General features: G+C 40.0%; 1 protein-coding gene across 1 annotated transcript in view; it reads right to left on the reverse strand.

Annotated features, from left to right (window-relative positions):
• The window catches only part of IDO2 (indoleamine 2,3-dioxygenase 2), a 61,164-nt gene extending 39,722 nt beyond the window's left edge, over positions 1 to 21,442 (reverse strand). Inside the window, exons 1-2 of the mRNA XM_081524345.1 lie at positions 21,332 to 21,442; positions 587 to 682 (exon numbers count right to left, since the gene is read on the reverse strand). Coding sequence (XP_081380471.1) covers positions 587 to 682; positions 21,332 to 21,430 — 195 coding nt within the window. The 5' untranslated portion in view covers positions 21,431 to 21,442. The remainder of the gene's footprint in view (positions 1 to 586; positions 683 to 21,331) is intronic.
• Positions 21,443 to 22,818: the final 1,376 nt, after the last annotated feature.

Below are 22,818 nucleotides of genomic sequence, written 5' to 3' on the forward strand. Positions count from 1 at the left end.
GTACTTATTATCATAGATAAATAGTCCTATATTTCTCTGTAAGTCTCCTAATTTCATTGTTATTCCTTCCTGATTAAGGCTTATCAACGATTTCTGAAGAATCTGCTAACACTAGCTATATAACTGAGAAAGTCTCTTGGCTCAACTCTTCTATAAGACTCCAACAATAAATCAGTGTGACTTCACTCAGAGGGAGGGGAACCCTGACCATGGGGCTTGGAGTGAGGACACTGAGAATTCCATGCCTATCCTGACCCAGCTGCATCTTATCCATCAATTTCCTGACAATTCTCAACCAGATTGCCTTCTTTTTTTTTTTTAAACAAATATTTGTTGAGTGCTTAATATAATATAGTCGAGAAATTGTTCTGTGTAGGCTCTGGAAATTTTAGGGAAACACACATCATACTAGAAGCGAGTGTTATTCCACTCATCACCAAGAGTGAGATTGTTTTGGTTCTGTGGATACAGTCACCATCAGTGAGTGGTCAGTGACCATGTCTACAATGTTGAGAAATAAAAGTGGTGAGAGGATGCAAATAGGGTGGTGAGAAAGGGTCAAGGAGAAGAACACAAAATATTATACCTCGTTTACTTGAGCTCGAAGCTGGTGGCTCTCAATCAACTGGGGAAGTCTGTTGGCAATTTCCATCCAAGGACGATAGTGACCAGGGAGTTCTCTCTGCATTCAGAAAATACAAATGTCTCAGTATTTTAGACCTCTCTGGGAAGCAGCCTCATTGCTGCTTTCAGATTTCAGCCTTAAGGCAGAATTCAGGTCAATTCTATTCAACAAATATTGAGAATTCAGTGAATCCTATGTGAGGCACTACAGATACACAGGTGACTAAAATACAGTACTTGTGGCTAGGAGCATGTGACTACTAAGGGATAAGTAAAGTGTCATCAGACAGAACCCATGCAGTATATGTTTGATTATGAATGTGTGTCATCTTAAGAAGGGCTTCCCTGGGGGCTCAGCGGTAAAGAATCCGCCCACAATGCGGGAGCCACAGCAGACGTGGGTTTGATCCCTGGGTCAGGAAGATCCCTTGGAGAAAGGCATCGCAACCCACTCCAGTATTCTTGTCTGGAGAATTCCCATGGACAGAGGAGCCTGGAGAAGCCTACAGTCCATGTGGTCACAAAGAGTCGGACGCTACTAAAGTGACTTAGCATGGCACAGTACACTTAAGAACTAGCAGAGGAGGGAGTGGTTAATTCTGTCGGTTATTCTAGGGGATTAAAGGGAAATGGTCATAGAAACACGACAGCTGGGGCCAGCATTAGGATCTGAAAGTGACTTTTCTAGTTGGCAGTTTGAAGATGAGAAGGCAGTGAAACAGAGCAGATGATGGATAAATCATCTCTTAGGATTACAGATCATTCAGTGTTACTCAAATCTGAAGTTTAAGAGAAACGACAAATTAATGACAAATGACTCATAACAAATGTGAGTCACTCATTCATTAGTGAGGTGGATGAACCTAGAGCCTATTATACAGAATGAAGTAAGTCAGAAAGAGAAAAAGAGATATCATATATTAATGCATATATAAGAAATCTAAAAAGTTGGTACTGATGAACCCATTTGCAGGGCAGGAATTGAGACAGAGAGAATGGACTTGCAGACACAGCAGGGGAAGGAGAAGGTGGGACGAATTGAGAGAGTAGTATTAATATTTATACATTACTCTGCATAAAATAGAAAGCTAGTGGGAAGCTTCTATATAACACAGGGAGCCCAGCCTCGCACTCTGTGATGACCTAGAGGGTGGAATGGGGTGAGGTGGGAGGGAGGTTCAAGAGAGACGGTATATATGTATGCCTATGGCTGATTGACATTGTTGTACAGCTGAAACCAACACAATATTGTGAAGCAATTATCCTCCAATTTAAAAGAAATTGGGGGAAAAAAAGTAGAGGCAGTGAGGATGATTTCCATGTTTATGAATCAGGTGACTGGATGAATTGGTGAGAACACCATGAATTGACACAGAAATACAGGTGGAGTCCCAGGGCACACAATACTGAATTTATTTTTAGATCTGTCTAAAAAATCCATGGAATGTCACCTAAAATATCCATGGAATGTCAAGATATGGCTGTGTACTGGGCAGCTGGATATACAATTGGGAGTTCAGGAGAAAATTAACATTAGAAATGTGCAATTGGGAGTATCACAGTAGTACAAATTCCACTTTGTGGTTAAAACAGTAAGAGTATACAAAGATAGTTCAGGAGAAGTTGCAAAGTGAAAAGAGAAGGTTTAGATCAGTGCACTGGGGGAATCTTACAAGGCAGGCAGAGGAAATAAATCCAGCAATTCAGATTACGAAGACATGCACAGAGGCTCAATGAGCCAGAAAAGAAACACCCTATGGAAGTCAAGTCATTAGAGGGTTTCTTGGAGAGCCAGACACCTTTTAAGACTTCTTAGTGAACAACGCAAAGAAATAGAGGAAAACAATAGAATGGGAAATACTAGAGATATCACCAAGAAAATTAGAGATATCAAGGGAACATTTTATGCAAAGGTGGGCACAACAAACGACAGAAACAGTACGGATGTAACAGAAGCAGAGGATGTTAAGAAGAGGTGGCAAGAATATACAGAAGAACTATACAAAAAAAGATCTTTATGACCCAGATAATCACGATGGTGTGATCATGCACCTAGAGCCAGACATCCTGGAGTGTGAAGTCAAGTGGGCTGCCCTTAGGAAGCATCACTATGAACAAAGCTAGTAGAGGTGATGGAATTCCATGTGAGCTATTTGAAATCCTAAAAGAGGATGCTGTTAAAATGCTGCACTCAACATGCCAGCAAATTTGGAAACCTCAGCAGTGTTCATAGACTGGAAAAGGTCAGTTTTCATTCCAATCCTAAAGAATATTCAAACTACCTTACAATTGTGCTCATTTCAAATGCTAGCAAGGCAATGCTCAAAATCCTTCAAGCTAGGCTTCAACAGTACACCAACTGAGAACTTTCAGATGTACAAGCTAGATTCAGAAAAGGCAGAGGAACCAGAGGTCAAATTGTCAACATCTGTTGGCTCATAGAAGAAGCAGGGGAATTTAAGAAAAGCACCTACTTTTGCTTCATTGACTATGCTAAAGCCTTTGACTCTGTGGAGTCAACAAACTCTGGAAAATTCTTAAAGAGATGGGAATACCAGACCACCTTACCAGCTTCCTGAGAAATTTGCATGCAGATCAAGAATCAACAATTAGAACCAGACATGGAGCAATAGACCAGTTCCAAATTGGGAAAGGAGTATGTCAAGGCTGAATATTGTCACCCTGCTTATTTAACTCTATGCATTTCACAGCATGTGAAATGCTAGGCTGGATGGAACTCTAACTGGAATCAAGATTGCTGGGAGAAATATCAAAAACATCAAATATGCAGATATCACCCTAATGTCAGAAAGCAAAGAGGAACTAAAGAGCCTCTTGATGAAGGTGAAAGAGAGTGAAAAAGCTGGCTTAAAACTCAACATTCAAACACTAAGATCATGGCATCTGGTTCCATCACTTCACAGCAAATAGATGGGGAAACAATGGAAGCAGTGACAGACTTTATTTTCTTGACCTCCAAAACCACTGCAGATGGTGACTGCAACCATGAAATTAAAAGACACATGCTCCTTGGAAGAAAAGCTACAACCAACCTAGACAGCATATTAAAGGCAGAGGCATCAGTTTGCCAACAAAGATCTGTATAGTCAAAGCTATGGCTTTTCCATTTGTCAGGCTTTTCTGGATGTGAGAGTTGGAGCATAAAGAAGGCTGAGAGCCAAAGAATTGATGCTTTTGAACTAGTTGCTAGAGAAGACTCTTGAGAGTCCCTTGAATTGAAAGGAGATCAAACCAGTCAATCCTAAAGGAAATCAACCCGAAATAGTTATTGGAAGGCCTCATGCTGAAGCTGAAGCTCCAATACTTTGGCCACCTGATGTGAACAGCTGACTCATTGGAAAAGACCCTGATGCTGGTAATGACTGAAGGCAGGAGGTAAAGGGGGCAACAGAGGATGAGGTGGTTGGATGGTATCATTGACTCAATGGACATGAGTTTGAGCAAGCTCTGAGAGATGGTTAAGAACAAGGAAGCCTGGCTTGCTGCAGTCCATGGGGTCTCCAATAGTCGGACATGGCTGAGTGAGCAACCAACAGGGATTTATTTATCAAATGGCCAAATGCATCATTTTAATAAGGTTACCTATTTAAGATAAAAACTGAAACATCACTAACACATATACACCAATTCAGATCAGGGTCATGGAAACAGGGTTTGAATATAGTGTGCTGAAAGGTAAGAGCGTAGAGATTGAATATGTGAATTACTCTTTTGGGAGCACCATAAGGCATTAGGGCTTCCCAGGTGGCTCCGTGGTAAAGAATCCGCCTGCCAATGCAGGAGATGCAGGTTCAATCCCTGGGTCAGGAAGATCCCCTCGAGAAGGAAATGGCAACCCACTCCAGTATTCTTGCCTGGACTATCCCATGAGTAGAGGAGATGGGTGGGCTACAGTCCATGGGGTCTCAAAAGAGTCACACATGACTTAGTGATGAAACAACAGTATAAGGCATTAACGAGGGGGAAGTTTGTGTTTGAGAGCTGTTTCCACTGAAGAATAAAAGATTTGAGTGGTTTATAGTCTGCTACTCAAGAGGCAGAGACCAAAGAAAAAGGAGAGAGGAAATAGAAGAGAATCATGAGGAAGGGGAGGAGGAAAGAAAGAGCCTTGATGGAACCTATTTAAAGAAATAGAAGGAGGGCTGCTCTGGTGGCTTAGTGGTAAAGAATCTGCCTACCAATGCAGGAGACAGAGTTCCATCCCTAGTCTGGGAAGATCCCATATGCCTCACAGCAACTAAGTCCACGTGCCATAACTGTTGAGTCTGTCCTGCAGAGCCGGGGAGCCACAACGACTGAGCCACACGTCCTGGAACCCGGGCTCCACAACAGGAGAAGCCACTGCAATGAGAAGCCTGTGCAGCACCAGGAGGCAGTAGGCCCCGCTCCTGCAACTAGGAAAATCCTGTGCAGCAGTGAAGACCCAGCACAGCCAAAAATAAAAATAAATTTTTTTTTTTTTTTTAAATAAAGAGAGCAAGAACGTCTGGAGTACGGAGGAATTCATTTCTTATGAACTTAATTTCTCAGCAAATGGTAGTGAAGAGTCAGGTTGCATGATTTGAGGAGAGAGGTGTGTGTTAAATTCATTATTGGGGAAGAAACAGGAAACTAAAGACAAAATGTAAGTATATCACTATGTATAGTAGGTACATTATAACGCATTATCATGACTTAGAAAAGCCAGGGAAGTTTGAAAACAATTAGTTTGGAGAGCTGTAGGCCTATAAGTTACCAATAAGTCACTTATTTCTCAGAATGTAAAATAAAACTGGGTGAATCTAACATCCAATGCACAACCTGTGAAAACTATAGGCTTTATTTAATCCTCTGCTTTCTATCTTCTATCAATTCAGGACAAATTGGGGCAACCTTTTGTAGCTTTCTCAAATTATACCAGATTATCATAATTTCATAATTTAAAATTTTTAAATATAGATATTGTCCGGGGGGGGGATTTTCCCCTCTACTTTTCCTAAGTTTTTGAGTCTGGACTCATAATCAATTGACACAAAATAGATTAACAGGAGAAAAAGAAAGGAATGTTATTAATAGCTTGTGCATACAGACTACTAGAAATGAGACCTAAGAAATGGGACCTAAGAAGTGACCATAGCAGGCAACTTTTATTCTTTTTAGGTAAAGAAACAATAAATCGGTGATGAATGGACGAAACAATCAAACTTGGGCTTCAGGTGCTTAGCGGAGAATCTATACAGTCTTGCCTTGGGGTCAGCAATTAAAGAACTAACAGGGTTTTATTTATTCAGGCTTCTCGGCCCAAATTCCCTACCTATGGTGATAAGGGTGTCTTCCTATATCTACTATCTACGTGCAAGGAGGGCATCTTTCACAGGAGAGATTTATTTCCTGCTTCTAAGGAGACAGAAAAGAGGGTCCAAGTTCCTTTTGAATTTACTGTTTCTTTCTGTTTTTAAATGGTCTTTTTAGTTTATTTTTAAAAATTTTTTTGTTTTTAATTGGAGGATAATTGCTTTACAATATTGTGTTGGTTTCTGCCTTATGTCAACATGAATCAGCCATAGGTATATATATACATGCTGCTGCTGCTGCTGCGTCGCTTCAGTCGTGTCCGACTCTGTGCGACCCCATAGACGGAAGCCCACCAGGCTCCGCCGTCCCTGGGATTCTCCAGGCAAGAACACTGGAGTGGGTTGCCATTTCCTTCTCCAATGCATGAAAGTGAAAAGTGAAAGTGAAGTCGCTCAGTCGTGTCTGACTCTCCGCGACCCCATGGACTGCAGCCTACCAGGCTCCTCCGTCCATGGGATCTTCCAGGCAAGAGTACTGGAGTGGGGTGCCATTGCCTTCTCCATATATATATATATATATATATATATATATATATATATATCCCCTCCCTCTTGAACCTCCCTCCCACTTCCCACCCTGACTGTTTCTTTAGTAACTTGAGTTCAATATAATCAATATGAAGGACTTCCCTGCTGGTCCAGTGGTTGGGATTTTGCCTTCCAATGCAGGTGGTATGGGTTCAATCCCTTGCTGGGAAACAAAGATCCTACACGCCTTGTAGTCAGAGTCAAAACATAAAACAGAAGCAATATGGTAACAAAATTAAAGAAAGACTCTAAAAGTAGTCCACATCAAAAAAAAAAAAAAAAGAAAAGAAAGAATGTAAAGAACAGAAGACAAAATAATCAATATGATTGAGGCATATTCAGGGGTGACTTGCCCATGGTCCCAACAATATGGGTATTCACAAAGAAGCAAACCGTACCATTTTCTCTTCATATATTCTTCACCCAGTTCCTCAATTTCTCAAAGGTAGAGTCTACTACACTCTCCTATTCTTCCAGAGTAAAAAACTTTTATAAGCATAATGGTCATTTTTCCTAGCAGTGATGCAGAGTTGATGAAAACTGATAACTGACCCAAGTTTGGGGATTTACAGAGTGGTGGCAGAATTAAGAATTCTCACGCCCACAGAGGCAGAGATATTTATGGTTAACTGACTCTGAACTGGCAACTCGTTTTTCTCCTGTTTTACAAACAAAAATTGAGTGCAGCAACAGAGACAAGGGAATATAATATTTTCAAAGAAAATCACAGAGACTCATAGTATTCAGGAGGTCTTTTTAAAATGGGTTTGAGAAAAATCTGTAAGTAAGTCATCACCTCTGGCTTTCTTTCTTTGATACCTAGAAAAGGGATCATATTCTGAGAATTAAAGCATCCTGGGGAATTTTCTGTGGTTAGGACTTGGTACTTTCACGTTGGTGGCCTGAGGTCACTGCCTGGTATGGGAACCACAATCCCACAAACCATGCAGCACAGCCCCCCCCCCAAAAAAAAGTTATATATATATATATATATATCATCATGAATTTTTGTTTCTGGGCTTGCATGGTAATCTTTAAATACTCCATTGTTCCTCAATCTAAGTTACCCTCTATTCTTTAATATCTCCTTTCCCCTTAGACTTCTAGATGATTCTTACCCTTCTTCCTCTTTTTCATCCTCTCCCTTCTTTAAACAGTTCACGTGTTTGGACTCCAGCATCATCCCGCAAATATAAGAAAACAGTGAGCTTTGAGAACCTCTGGGTTCTCCAAGTGCAGTCCCCATCCAGCAGCATTGGGATAATGTGAAAACTTGTTAGATATGCAAATCTGGGGGGCTCTTCCCCAGACATATTGAAACCAAAACTCAGGGCTGGCCCCCAGCTTCTGTGTTTTAGCAAGACTTATAGGTGAAGCTAATGTAAGCACAAGTTTGAAAACCACTGATGTAGGGTCTTCAAAAGTGAAGGGAGAACGGATTTTAAAGCTAGTTCACAACCCATTAAAAATGTATCCACCAGGGTTTCCTTGGTGGTCTAGTGGTTGAGAATCTACCTGTCAGTGACGGGGGCACGGGTTTGATTGCTGATCCGGGAGTATCCCACATGCTGAGGAGCATCTGAGCTGGTGCCCTGTGACTGCTGAAGCCCACGTGCCTAGAGTCTGGGCTCTGCATCAATAGAAGCCACCGCACTAGGAAGCCAGCACCCTGCAAGGAAGGATAGTTCCCCACTCCCCGCAACTAGAGAAAGCCCACGCCCAGCAATGAAGATCCAGAGCACCCAAAAATAAAACTTAAATAAACAAATGACTCCTTAAAAAAAAAAAAAAAGTACTCACCCTTCCTGTGGGCTTTTCCTCTAGCAACTGAATAAAATATTGAATCATGTTCATTACTTTCTGACGGCCAGATTCTTTTTTAAGTTACAGTATGGGGGGCAGGACCAGCTGATGAGTATTTCTCTACACAGCATCCCTTTCGGTGTTCGTTAATACTTTCTATCACATCTGTTTCAAAACCTGCAGACAATCCTAATGTGCTATGAATGAATATTGGTAATTGCTTACAATTTTTGGCTATCATTAACAAATCTGAAACAGTCATTCTTATACTTGCATTTTTAGGTGTTTTCTCATTAGCAGGACAAATTTATAAATATGGATTTACTGAATGAAAGGTTTTTGCACTTGGAATGGTTGAGAGCTACTTCTTGGTTTTCTTACAGAAAAGTTACATGAATTGATAGTTGCATTTATATAATATGTAATATATAATAGGAGTGCCAGTTTATTTATGATTCTAACAAGGTTGAGCATTATCAAACTTTTTTGTTGTTATTTTTAAAGATACATACATTGGATTCTTTGCACTAAAATTCTGTAGTTATTTTAATATTCAATAATAAAGTAAACATCCAAAAATATTCCTTTCTCAAAAATGATGATTAAAATAACGTAGTCAATGTTGATGGCAAGACAGTCAAAAAGCACAGAATTTAGAAGGTGGAAAGTAAAATTACTCTTGGTCTCATCCTCTCATCTAGCAGTAATGACCCTCGGAAGTTTGTGTGGTTTTCCAGAAATTTTGTATGTTATCATTGTATTGTTTACATTTCTGTGATTATTGATGAGTTTGAATATCTTGTCTTATGCTTTTGTCATTGCATTTTGGGAGCAGGTGTGAAACTGCCGTTCATATCAAGGTAGTCAAATGAGCCAACATTTTCATTTATGCACTGGATTTTTGGTTATACTTAGAAAGTTCTTCTTGTCCCAATATTACTTCTTTTTAGAATATTTCTAGTTTAACTGTTGATGCTTACTTCTTTAATCTCTCTACACTTGTGTTGTGAGTTAGGATAGATTATCTCATTAGCGCCCTTTCAAAATAGAGGAAGTTCAAGCCAGAGAAATTAAGTAACTTTCCCAAGTTTACGCATCTCACTGGTGGTCAGGCCAAACCACTTCTGACTCAAAAGTTCAGTGTACTTTCCAGCACCTCCTGAGAGTAAACGCATGGAGAATGGTGAGTGGGGAGATGTTTAGTGCAAGGGGAAAAGAAGTCCAGAGGAACTTGACATGTTTTCCTTCCACTTATTCCAATAATCAGAAGACCCAGAAGTGGGATGGACAGAAATGATAAAATCTGTGGCCTTCTTTTCTATTTTTTTTTTTCAGTTTCCTATTTGATATTATTCTTTTTCTGGACTTTTGTATCTGTCAAAGTATAGTTTTCAAAAGTTGAAAAATGATTCATGCAAATGTAGAATGCATGTCCAAAATAAATTTAGTTTATTAATGAGGAACTCAGCAGGATGGCCAAGGTGGTTCAAAAGCACTTGCTAGACTGAAGTGTTTAGAGTTTTAAAAACCAAACGCTAAAAAATTAATTGCCAAGTTAAAGACATAGTAGTTGGTTAATGTCCTATGTTGCACAACAGTCACACGCTTTAGGGTTATATTTTCTACTCAACAGAAATCACTTGCAGCTCTTTTGAACAAAAATTTGCAAGTTAACATGTAGTTTCAGAGATACAGTTCTACTCAATAGTCAACAGCATGTCAAAAAAGGAGCATCATTCTTAAGGAAGGTAATTAAATAATCCTAAAGTGAGACTGCTAATTAGACAGAGCTCCAGGTGATATTGAATAAAACTCAACCCTCCTTTTGCTCTGCTTTGGATAATTCTTCTCAATACATTTATAATCTAAAAAAGAACATATTTTATAGAAGTCATGTATTTTATAGAAACACTAAACTGTATTATGCTGGTTCACGAAAGCAGCTTCTGGTTAAGAAAATAGTACAGAAAGGTAAAAAAAAAAAAAAATTAGAAGTTTAAGTGAAATTAAACCAGTCAAACGTCAATAAGGAAAAGTTGCATGATAATGTTAGTATCGTAAAAATTAGAATGTGATCCATGGGACTGAGTAGAGTTTGAAAGAGATGGTTTTCAGGGAAATAAAAGACTGGAAAAATGGAAAGAGGCTGGTGTGACATAGCTGCCAAGTAAAGAGGAGACAGAAATATTAGATGACTTTGAAGAGATGGGTAGGCAGCATGAGTGGCCTCCGAGGCTACACCAAAGTATAGGATTTTGTTCTAAAGAGAGGAGTGACGTGGTTTGATTTTTTTGCGTGTAAGGGTCACTTTGCACAGAATGTATTATAGTTGGGCAAGAGGGGAAGTAAAGACAGACTATAAAGCAACAGCCCAGGAAGAAATGGTGATGGTTCGCACTGGAGTGGAAAAGAGAAAGGTGGGCAGAGGGGACAGATTTCAGAGACAGGGATGAATTCATTCATTATCACAGGTCATTGGAGAACAATAAAGATTACTGCAAGACTCAATTACAAAATATGTAGTTAAGGTTAACACAGGTCTAGTACAAAGTGAGCACCGATTAAATAACAGTTACTACTATAAACTTCCTATATATTATAAAGGGGTTATTATAGGAAATAAGAAAAATCCCATTCTTAATGAAATATAGAAGAATGATATCAATAAATTTTGCTAATACTTTGAAAATCTGAATTGAAACCCCAATTGGAAAGCTGTAAAAGGTCGGTTGTTGTTTGGTTTTTTTTTTTGCCTAGAAGTATGAAATCTAAATAGACCAATAAGCATAGAAGAAATGAAAAATATAAGTAAAAACTTATCACCTAAAATCTGTCCTTTCTTAAGAATGATGATATATTATATGTTTCAGAGCATAGATGAAGATGAGAAATCACTTAACGCAATTTGTGAAGATAACAGACCCTCAGGACTAACCCCTGAAACAGTAATACTACTGTGGTGTATGAATTTAAAAAGGTAATTCTTAAATAAAATATTATCAAATTGAATTCATTAGTATGAAAGACCAACCCACGTTTGGCATTACCGTGAGTGTATTTTGACATTGGAAAGTTGTTATCTTTTAGTTGCTAAGACATATCTAACTCTTTTGCGACCCCATGGACTGTAGCCCGCCAAGTTCCTTTGTCTGTGGGATTTGCCAGGCTAGAAGACTGGAGTGGGTTACCATTTCCTCTTCCACAGGATCTTTCCCACCCAGGGATTGAACCCACGTCTCCTGCACTGCAGGCGGATTCTTTACCGCTGAGCTGCCAGGGAGGCCCCTGGAAAGTTGTTACAACACATAAAATCAGAAAAGCCAAGAAAAAGTATAGAAAAGGTTTCGAAAGAGTATTTTGATAAGTTGTTTGAGGGCATTCCAAAGTAACTATGTGCTGTGCTTATTTGCTCAGTCGTGTCCAACTCTTTGCAACCCCATGGACTGTAGCCCACCAGCCTCCTCTGTCCATGAGGATTCTCCAGGCAAGAATACTGGAGTGGGTTGCCATTCCCTTTTCCAGGGGATCTTCCCAATCCAGGGATCAAACCTAGGTCTGTCACACTGCAGGTGGATTCTTTACCATCTGAGCCACCAGGGAAGCCCCAAAGTAACAATAAACAGATGTTAAAATGCCCTCTAAGGTGGAACTTGGCAATGATAAATTTTCTTTTTTTTTTTTTTAACTGTCTCTTTTTGTTTATCTTTTTTTTCTGGAGGATGTAAACAGATTTGGGACTGAGGTTCTGTAGCTTTGGACAGCAGCTGCTACAGAGAGGGGTTCACCATCTCTGCCCACCTGTCTCCATTTAGAATAAGAGCTCAGGCGTTTCTATGATGAAGATTGGACAAGCGTTAAAAACTTTCATTGGTGACAAATTGATTCATCCACCTAGGGGAACTACATCTTTTGTTCTGGTCTCATCCTCTATCAAAATTGTTTTCTAGGCTGGGAGCAGAGAGTTCACATTCACATCTGTAAACTAAGTGTTCTAAAACATGGAAAGTAGTGCAAAAATATGCAGTGGACTGAAACGATAAAAAAAAAATTGGTCAAAAAATTTGAGGAAATAGTGAATCAGGGGAGGTACATTAATCTGACCCTAGAGAGAGTGCAGGCCCAGAGGTTAGAATGAAGAATGGGGAAGCATCCTAAGCGAACGTCCTCAAAATTTGCTCATGAGTACAAGTTAATTTTAGGAACAAGGTAAGCAATTTTTGTGGGAATGACTTAGTTTGAGGGAAAATTAAAATTAACCAAAATGTCTAATGCCATTAAATTGCAATGTTTTATCATGCAAATAGGATTTAATGAAACCATTACAATTATGTTGTTAAGACTGATTAATTTCAGGCGGTTTTATTTTATAGCATTGAGTTAAAAACACACAATGCAGGTTTGAATATGCAAAAGAATTACAACTTTGCAGCTTTGCAAACACATAGACACACATATATACACAGACAAATACATAGCCAAACATACACAGTTCAGTTCAGTCGCTCAGTTGTGTCCGACTCTTTGCGACCCCATGAATTGCAGCACGCCATGCCTCCCTGTCCATCACCAACTCCCGGAGTCTACCCAAACCCATGTCCATCGAGTCGGTGATGCCATCCAACCATCTCATCCTCTGTTGTCCCCTTCTCCTCCCGCCCCCAATCCTACCCAGCATTAGGGTCTTTTCCAATGAGTCAACCCTTCGCATGAGGTGGCCAGTATTGGAGTTTCAGCTTCAACATCAGACCTTCCAATGAACACACAGGATTGATCTCTTTTAGGATGGATTGATTGAATCTCCTTGCAGTCCAAGGGACTCTCAAGAGTCTTCTCCAACACCACAGTTCAAAAGCATCAATTCTTCGGCGCTCAGCTTTCTTCACCGTTGAACTCTCACATCCATACATGACCACTGGAAAAACCATAGCCTTGACTAGACGGACTTTTGTTGGCAAAGTAATGTCTCTGCTTTTAAATATGCTATCTAGGTTGGCCATAACCTTCCTTCCAAGGAGTAAGCGTCTTTTAATTTCATGGCTGCAATCACCATCAGCAGTGATTTTGGAGCCCAAAAAAATAACATACACACCCTTAGATAAATTATCCCCAGATATCTAAGATATATTGATTTTATGGTAGAGTTATGAATAATCAATTTCCTACACTAAGAATCTTCCAATGTGAACTTGATATGAATTTATTAAGTTGGTAACAAAATAGTCACATTTAGATTTTTTTCATAAAAAGTCTTGTCACTAACGATGTGCCACTGAATTTTAGTAGTCTCCCAATTTCTAAAGATTAATAATAAAATAAATATTCAATAAAAGGAGTTTGAGGTAAGATTTCAAGCAGAGGATGGTCAATTTATAGTACACATTAATCTGGTATTATATATAACTGAAAGAATTTTTTTGATCAATAGTGGGGTCTTAAATTGTGATTTAAAGCAGTTGGGAGATAACTGTGGTAATTGTATGCTTCAAAATCAAATTAGGACATAATTTGATAAATATTGACATAATCATGGTATGAAATGTGATAAAATATTCCTTCTCAAATTGGTCATGTTTTAGAAAATCTGTATTATATAGTAATAACTTATCCTGTTGTCAACAAGACCTGGAGCTGGTCCTGGCTTAGTCTTTAGTTTCAGACTGAAATCACAGAGTGTCAGAATTATGAGAGGGTTTCTAAATTTGATCCTCCTCATATGCCCATGACATGTTATCCTCACACAGGTAAAGCAGGTGAAAAGAGAGCAAGTATGACTTGCTAGTTTTAAAACTAGTAAGAGATTTATCCAGACTTCAAATTTAAATCCATGTGACTATTATAGTGTTGCTGATGCTGTTTAACCAGAATTTGTAATGTTAGTCATCTACCGTTTCTCAACTAGAGGAATGTATAAAATTTCCTTTAAGGAATAATTTTCATGAATCCCAGAGAATAATTTCCCAAAGATTCAAAAACCTCAGTCAGAAAAATGAAAGTAACTAAAATCTTTTTTATGGAAAATGTTTTTTCATTCCAAATTATCTCTGTGATATAAACCATTTCTTTCTACATCTAGTCAGAGATTAAAAACACAACACTAAACATCTCAGCATTTATGCATCCTTAGGAGCCTATCTTTACTCTTCTTCCATCTTCCCACTCCACAACCCACAGTTTCTGAAACACGATTCTAGATTATCCTTTTAGATTTATACAGGTCAATATCGGAAAAACAAAAAACCCAATTAAAAAATGAGTGGAAGACCTAAACAGACATTTCTCCAAAGAAGACATACAGTTGACCAACAAAAACATGAAAAGATGTACATTGCTCATTAGGAGAAATGCGAACCACAACTACAATGATGTATCACCTCACACTGGTCAGAATAGCCATCATCAAAAAATCTGCAAGCAACAAATGCTGGAGAGGATGTGGAGAAAAGGGAGCCCTCTTGCACTGTTGGTGGGAATGTAAATTGATACTCCTAATATGCAGAACAATATGGAGGTTCCTTAAAAAACTAGGAATAAAACAACTGCATGACCCAGCAATCCCATTCCTCAACATATACCCTGAGAAAATCATAATTCAAAAAGACACATGTACCCCAGTGTTCATTGCAGCACTATTTACAATAGCCAGGACATAGAACCAGCCTAGATGTCCATTGACAGATGAATGGATAAAGAAGTTGTGGTACATATATACAATGGAATATTACTCATCCATAAAAAGAAACAAATATGAGTCAGTTGAACTGACATGCAAGAATCGAGAATCTATTATACAGAGTGAAGTAAGTCAGAAAAACAAATATAGTATATTAATACATATATATGGAATCTAGAAAAATGGTACTGATGAACTTATTTGCAGGGCAGGAATAGAGATACAGATGCAGAGAATGGACTTGTGGACACAGCAGGGAAGAGAGGATGGGACAAATTGAGAAAGTAGGACTGACATGTATACACTACTCTGCATAAAATGGATAGCTAGTGGAAACTGCTGTATAACACAGGGAGCCCCACCGGGTCTATAATAACCTAGAGGGGTGAGATGGGGGCGTGTGAGGGAAACTCTAAAGGAATGGGATACATATGTGTGTGTATATATATGTATATATGTATATATGTGTGTGTGTGCATATATATGGCTAATTTGCATTTTTATACCGCAGAAACTAACACAACATTGCAATGCAATCATATTCCAATAAAATACTTACACAAGACAGGAGACTGCTTTCCCATACAACTGCGGTCATGTAATTACTGTGCTCACATTTGAAAAACAAGGCTGGACTTTGAGCTCATGTGGGCTAGCTTAGCTGTCTACCCTTTGCTCATAAGGTGTTTCCCATATTCCAGCTTTTCTCTGATCTTAAAGCTACAATTTTCAGCAGTGCATGTAAATTTTCTTCAGTTTCTTCAGAACATTGGGATCATAGAGGGGTGAACCCGGGTTAATAATACACTGACAAAACTAGTCACTATTTAACAGTCCCCTCGTGTTTCCTTGATCCTTTTGTGTTTTGCAGCCTCATGTTTTGTGGCCCTTTGCCCTCCTGTCTGGTCAGCTCCGGGGGTCTCAGGGCAAAACAAAGCTTTGGGGCTTCCCTGGTGGCTCCGTGGTGAAGAATCCACCTGCCAATGCAGGAGACGTGGGTTCAGTCCTTGGTCTGGGAGGATGCCACACGCCGTGACACACCACAACCGTCGAGCCTGTGCTCTAGAGGCTGTGGACTCAACTACTGAGGCCTGAGCACCCGAGAGCCTGTGTTCCACAATAAGAGAGGCCACCACAAGGAGAAGCCCACTTGCCACAACTGAAGAAAAGCTCTCACAGCAATGAAGACCCACCACCGCCAAAAAAATCAATCGATCAATAATTATTAAAAAACAAGTTAGCAAGGCTTTGGTTTCCATCGCCCGGGTTCTCCCTTTCTCTAACTGTTCATCTTTCTGCCTCACTTCCTATAGTGGGCCGAATGGCTTGTGCCAACCCCTTTCTCCCCAAAAGACATGTCCCCTTGGAAACTGTGAATATGACCTTAATTGGAAATGGGTCTCTGCTGATACCATTTAGTTAGTCACCACAAGAAAAGAACCCCTTGGATTAGCATGGACGTGATGATGTGTGCTAAGTCGCTTCAGTTGTGTCTGACTCTTTTTGCGACGCTGTGGATGGTAGCCCGCCGGGCCCCTCTGTCCGTGAGATTCTCCAGGTGAGACTACTGGAGTGGGCAGACTGTCATGCCCTCCTCCAGGGGATCTTCCCGACCCAGGGGATCAAACCCACGTCTCTTATGTCTCCTGCATTGTCAGGCAGATTCTTTACCACTAACACCACCTGGGAAGTCTGGATGTGATGACATGTGTCCTTATAAGAGATGACAGAGAGAGAGGGAGGAAGATTGCAGAGCAGAGACGAAGGCCATGTGAAGATGGAGGCAGAGAGTGGAGTCCTTCTGCTGGGAGCAAGGATGCCAGGAGCCACAAGAAGATGGAAAACGCCAAGAAGCATTCTCCTGGAGAGACTTAGAGGGGGAGGACTGTGCTGCCAACACCCTGATTTCAGACTTCCTCCCTCCAGAAGTCTAAGAAAGTTCATTTCTCTTGCTAAAGCAAGAGAAATCCATCAACATATTTGTAGTAATTTTGACACCGGCCCTAGGAAATTAATCACTTCCTGAGTCTCACTTTGACTGAGAATAGCTGCTGCTGAGTCGCTTCAGTCGTGTCCGACTCTGTGCGACCCCATAGACGGCAGCCCACCAGGCTCCCCCGTCCCTGGGATTCTCCAGGCAAGAACACTGGAGTGGGTTGCCATTTCCTTCTCCAATAGCAGATATGTAATTTCCCCGATGCATGATTTTTTCATCCTTTCTTAGATCACTCAGCTCAGCTCACCTCATGTTGCCTTAAGCTTTTCTACAGCTTCGATACACTGAGGGTGAAAAACTCTGAGTGGTTTCATTGTTTCAGATTCCAGTTTCTGAGGCCATCTTGGCCGCTTTTTCCCCATTTTTATCCCCATTGTCCAACCACTTCCCCATCGGCTTGCCTCATTTTTCTCTTGGTTTCTTAACTTTGGCACGGAAATCCACATCCTGTCCAACCCTCCCCACCCCCAAATTCAACTTTCTTTATTGATCTATACTTAGTGTTCTGAAATCTGATCTCTTTGTGTGTATTGCTGCAATATAGTAGATACATTAATAATAATATAGCTATTGGTAATATAACCATTTATATGGCTATATATTATGTAATAAACCATGTATATGTGTGTAATATAATATGTAATAAATAAAACAAAGCATCGACATGTGTTTGAGCAAGCTTCAGGAGTTGGTGATGGACAAGGAAGCATGGAGTGCTATAGTTCATAGGGTCGCAAAGAGTTGGATATGACTGAGCGACTGAACTAAACTAAATATAACCATCATTGCCTCAAATCTCATTTGACATGGTCAGGCATATAGCTCAGATACTAGCAAATATGGTAGCTTTTTCTCAAGGAAATATTAGATTTCTTCCTACCTCTACTTTCCATTCGAAAACTATAGTCTCCTGTGTTAATTATTTTTCTACTCTTCCTTCTAAACAGCTGGAGTCCACTGCTTCTTATAACTGCTTTGAAGTTTTATAGGAGGGTATATGTATATTTATTTTTCCTAAGAGACCCAGGTTTGGTCCCTAGGTCAGGAAGATTCCCTGGAGAAGGGTATGGCAACTCATTCCAGTATTCTTGCCTGGAGAATCCCATGGACAGAGGAGCCAGACAGGCTACAGTCCACGGGGTCACAAAGAGTCAGACATGACTGAAGTGACTTAGTATGCACTCAAGCCCTTCTCACTGTTTCTCATAGTTAGGGACACATTTCTTTCCAAAAACAACCTTCAAAAACCCTCATTGCTTATGTGAACCTCCACTGTCTTTTATAGATTCTGTCACCTATAAGTACTGAGCTAGTTAGCCTAGAGGTTCCACTTTAACTCCTGGCTGGGGTTCTAGCATCAGCGTTTATTTAAGCTCCCCAGCTAATTTTGGTACACAATCCAGGAACCACTGTCAGAACCTTTCCTGCACTTAACCTTCTGGGAGGAATACATTCACACGCCATTGCATAAGTCATTTACTAGATGTGTGAAATCCAAATTCCTGAGCTAACATTTGAGTTCCCTTGGTCCCACCCCAGTCTAATCTGCTATCATCTATCTTGGTCCCTCCTTTCCTTCCCAGCTGATTTCTTCATATTCTTTAAATAAAAATTTCTCCCCAACCAAACACATGCACGCACAGATTATATGATCGGCAAGCGATTTTTGTGGCTTGCCTATGGGACTAAAAGAGACACATTTTCCTCACTGAAATGTTAGACCCTACTGATGTTTGAGAGTTTATAGAGACAGTGGGGTAGAGTATGTTAAACCAAATCAGCCCTTTCCCACAGAGCCAGAATGATTGCTATTCATTAGTTTGACTGTGCTTTCTTTTCTTGTTATTGATAAAAACCAGAACCATTTCTTGTATTTATTAGCTTTACATAAAAAATGCTATTAGAAATCCCATACAGATGGGTCAAATATCCATAAAATCATTGGAACATAATGTGATATTTACTACCTGTGGTACATAATTATACTCACATGCTCTAAATATTTATGGTAAACAAGCAAGCTTGCTGGAAGGGCATCTTTGGTCTGATTGCCATAATGGAATAGCCACCCCATCACTGCCCTAAAGGCAAACAAAGCCCTTAGCAAAACCAGGCTGATATTTCTCAATTTGTGATCTGTTGTGACACCACTGCTATCTGCTATCTCTTCTGATCAGTTGAGTAACCTGAGACAGAGTCTGGTGTCAACATTCTTCCCCTCCCTCTTCCCAGAAGGGGAGATGTTTAGGAGAGAAAACAGAAACCAAAACAGGACTTGCAGTCTTAGGACTCTGGCAAATGACTGTGAGAACAGATCCAATTTGCCAGGAAATTTCTATCTGAGCTCCAGAATGGAAGTTTCTTCTAAGGAGTATGCATCAACCAGACCACAGGGCAGATGTATTGTCTCAGAAAGTCACAAAACTTGATATTGTTATTGTTTCCCATCTGGTTTTCTTGTTTATAAGAAAGGAAACAGCAAAGAAGGGAACACAATCGTGGTGGCCACACCCACCGTGCCCACATAAGATGTTATCAAAACACCCGAAAAAGCTTTACGGCCAACCCAATAATTTAATATTATTTTTCTCAGTTCAGTGTATCTATTTAATCCCAATAAGAGAGGGTTGGCCTGTAGACTGGCTCTTTCTTGTGAACTAGAGATGATCTGAATATGCCTGAATCAAGTTATACACACAGAATGAAATTTTGAATAAGTTCTGGACTGAGGGTCAGGCAAATTGGCTTCTAGCCTTCCACTGGATTTATGAAAGCGCTTTCATGCTCCACAGCAGTCCAGTATGAGTGGGGCTAGATCTCTTCCAGTGCCTGTGAAAACTGAGGGGCAGGCCATGCTGATGATTCATTCTAGGTCACAAGAGTTAGTAAGTAAAACTTTGGATGACTCAAGTATTCTGGTTTGTTCAGGACTTTCCTGGCTTAGCATAGAAAATCCTGCATCTTGGAATCCCCTTTGGCTTCTAGCAAATGGACATTCTTGGTTACCCTAATGTCAGGGTCAGAGAACACAGTCCGGTTTTCTGGGCCACAACTGTCGTCTGTTATAACACCCTGGAGTCATTACTGTTAATGCTCAAGTTACTTGCAGATCTGTGACTTGGTTTCAGAACTAACACAGTAGCACTGGGGGTCAGCAAATAGAGCCTATCTTCATTAATATTCCTCTGTCACACTCAGAAGCAGGAATTCCCTAAAAGTTCATTAAATTCTAGGTCAATCATTAATCATGATTAAATCACCAGTTAGGTCTGTAGAAGGGAAAATTGCATCTAATAAACGATTGCAGTGATTGTAACATTGGAGCTCTAGATTTTTAGCTGAGTAGTCTTGGCCCTTATTTATAACATAGTAGAAAAAAAGATATCAAGAGTCCTGAGTACTACTTCTGCTTTTTCCAGTAAAATGACTTTGGGCAAGCCACTTCTGGGCTTCAGTTTCTAAGAACTCCTGCAGTTTTAACATTTTTGATCTCAACCACATTCAAAGATTAAACAGTGTTGAAAAGGAACTGCATTAAGAACAATTAAAAAATAGATTCATTTTGTCCTCAAAGTTTCTTTCCTCTTCTGAGAAATTTCTGTGAACATCTAATCCCTCCCACTATCCTCAAGCACACCTGAGGTCCATTGTGTTCTCTTTTCTCTACCACTAGCCAGGCAAGAAAAACCGAATTTCTCACATTAGTGCTTAGTCACTCAGTCATGTCTGACTCTGTGTTACCCCATGAACTGGGGTAGCCCACCAGGCTCCTCTGTCCACGGGACTCTTCATGCAAGGGTGCTGGAGGGATAGCCATTCCCTTCTCCAGGGGATCTTCCAGACCCAGGGATCATATAATTGATCTTTATCTAATTCTCTCTCTCTCTCTCTTTGATAACTGCACATGTGCTCACAAATTCACTGGAATGACTGGCAATCCATTTAAAAAAAAAACAAAAACCTGACATTAAAACATGTCACTTGCTCTCTCCCTGCTGTAGCTGTCACTTGTCTTTGCTGAATCACACTGTGCCTTATTTGTATTGTTGGTAAAGAATCCGCCTGCAATGCAGGAGACCCTGGTTCGATCCCTGGGCTGGGAAGATCCCCTAGAGAAGGGAGAGGCTACCCCCTCCAGTATTCTGGCCTAGAGAATTCCAGGGACGGTATAGTCCATGGGGTTGCAAAGAGTCGGACATGACGGAGCAACTTGCACTTATTTGCATTATCCATCCCACATCAAAGACTTGGTTTTTATGTTGCATCTCTGTTAATGACTGCGTCATTAAACAAACAAATACACAAATCAGCATCTCAAGAAAACTATACTGACCTGTTCTAAGACCCTAGCCTTACCAGAGGATTTGGGAGAAGAAAGCCATAATCTTCAGAAATGTGAAATCTTCCTAAAGTCAAGAATGGCGCCGTCTTCAAATTTTGACTTTGAGGCTCCATAATGTTGTTTGAAGTATCTGTACTGAGGCTGCTACTGAAGAGACAACTGCTCCAAAAATGTCAAAGACACAGGGAGCTTCAGAATAGAATCTCTTCCTCCCAGTTAGCTGTCCGGTTGTCTCAGGGACAGGGGAGAACCTTGCTCTGAGGTTGAATTCCACACTACCCTGGACTTTCTCTGACACAAAGCTGAGTAAACAGTTAAAGACTGCTGGTTAAAACAAACACGATCTGGGAGAATAGCATTGAAACATGTATATTATCATATGTGAAACAGAACACCATTCCATGTTCGATGCATGAGACAAATGCTCAGGACTGGGGTAATGGGATGTCCCAGAGGGATGGGATGGGGAGGGAGGTGGGAGGGGGGTCCAGGAAGGGGAACACATGTAAACCCATGGCTGATTTGTGTCAATGTGTGGCATAAACTACTACAATATTGTAAAGTAATTAGCACCCAACTAAAATAAATAAATTTATTTTAAAAAAAAAAGAAAAAGAAAAAAAAATTTTGTGATTCTAAAACAAACAAAAAAACAAATAAAAACAAACAGGCAAATAAAACGATGTCACACACACACAAAAATATATATATATACATTTTCATACATGTGAATACAAGAAGATTGTTTTTAAACCCAGAGACAAATCGGCTCTTCTTTAGAAAAGGGGAAATAAACAAGAGTTTTTGTTGATCCCAAACACTCTGACAGAACCTGGTCCATGATGAACTTTGACAGCTGGGTCTTGGACATAAACTATTAAAACCAGAAGTTAGTTACTTTCAGACAGACATGTCAGTGATTGCCATGAGTAGAGTGGGAGACAAGGACTCTGCGGGCATATCAGAACCTCTGAAGGGTTTAGTTTGTAGTTTGAACAGCATAGTCCAAGATTATAATTACTTTGAGTGACATTAAGAAATACTATTTATTTTTTTGAAAACTTCAATGACACTCAGTGAATATATATTTTGTGAAGTTTGACAAACAAGGTAGCAGATATTAACAAGTTCAGGAAAAACCTAATGTATCATTTGTTTAACCCTCTATGTTTATTATACATATTTTGAAAATCGGCCTCTAAAATGGATGATTTTACCTATGAACCAGGTACTACCAGATCCACTTTACAGATTAGTAACCTGAAGTACACACATGTAAATAACCCTGTCCATTGCCTCTCCACTAATTATGGACTAAAGCTGAGGTATCTTTATCTCCAAGCTGTTTCTCTGCTCACTTGATCAGGCTGCAAGCCTGTCTGTTAAAGGTGCCATGATGGCTTGAATTCACTGATGAAACGTGGACCCCAGAGATAAGTTCCGGGTGACAGATCTGCACTGTGAAAATGCCAAAGATTCTGACTTTTTGTCCAGTTGGACC

Source organism: Giraffa tippelskirchi, chromosome 8 (genome assembly GCF_054371585.1).
Source record: "Giraffa tippelskirchi isolate mGirTip1 chromosome 8, T2T-mGirTip1v1.2.pri, whole genome shotgun sequence".
NCBI classification, from domain to species: Eukaryota; Metazoa; Chordata; class Mammalia; order Artiodactyla; family Giraffidae; genus Giraffa; species Giraffa tippelskirchi.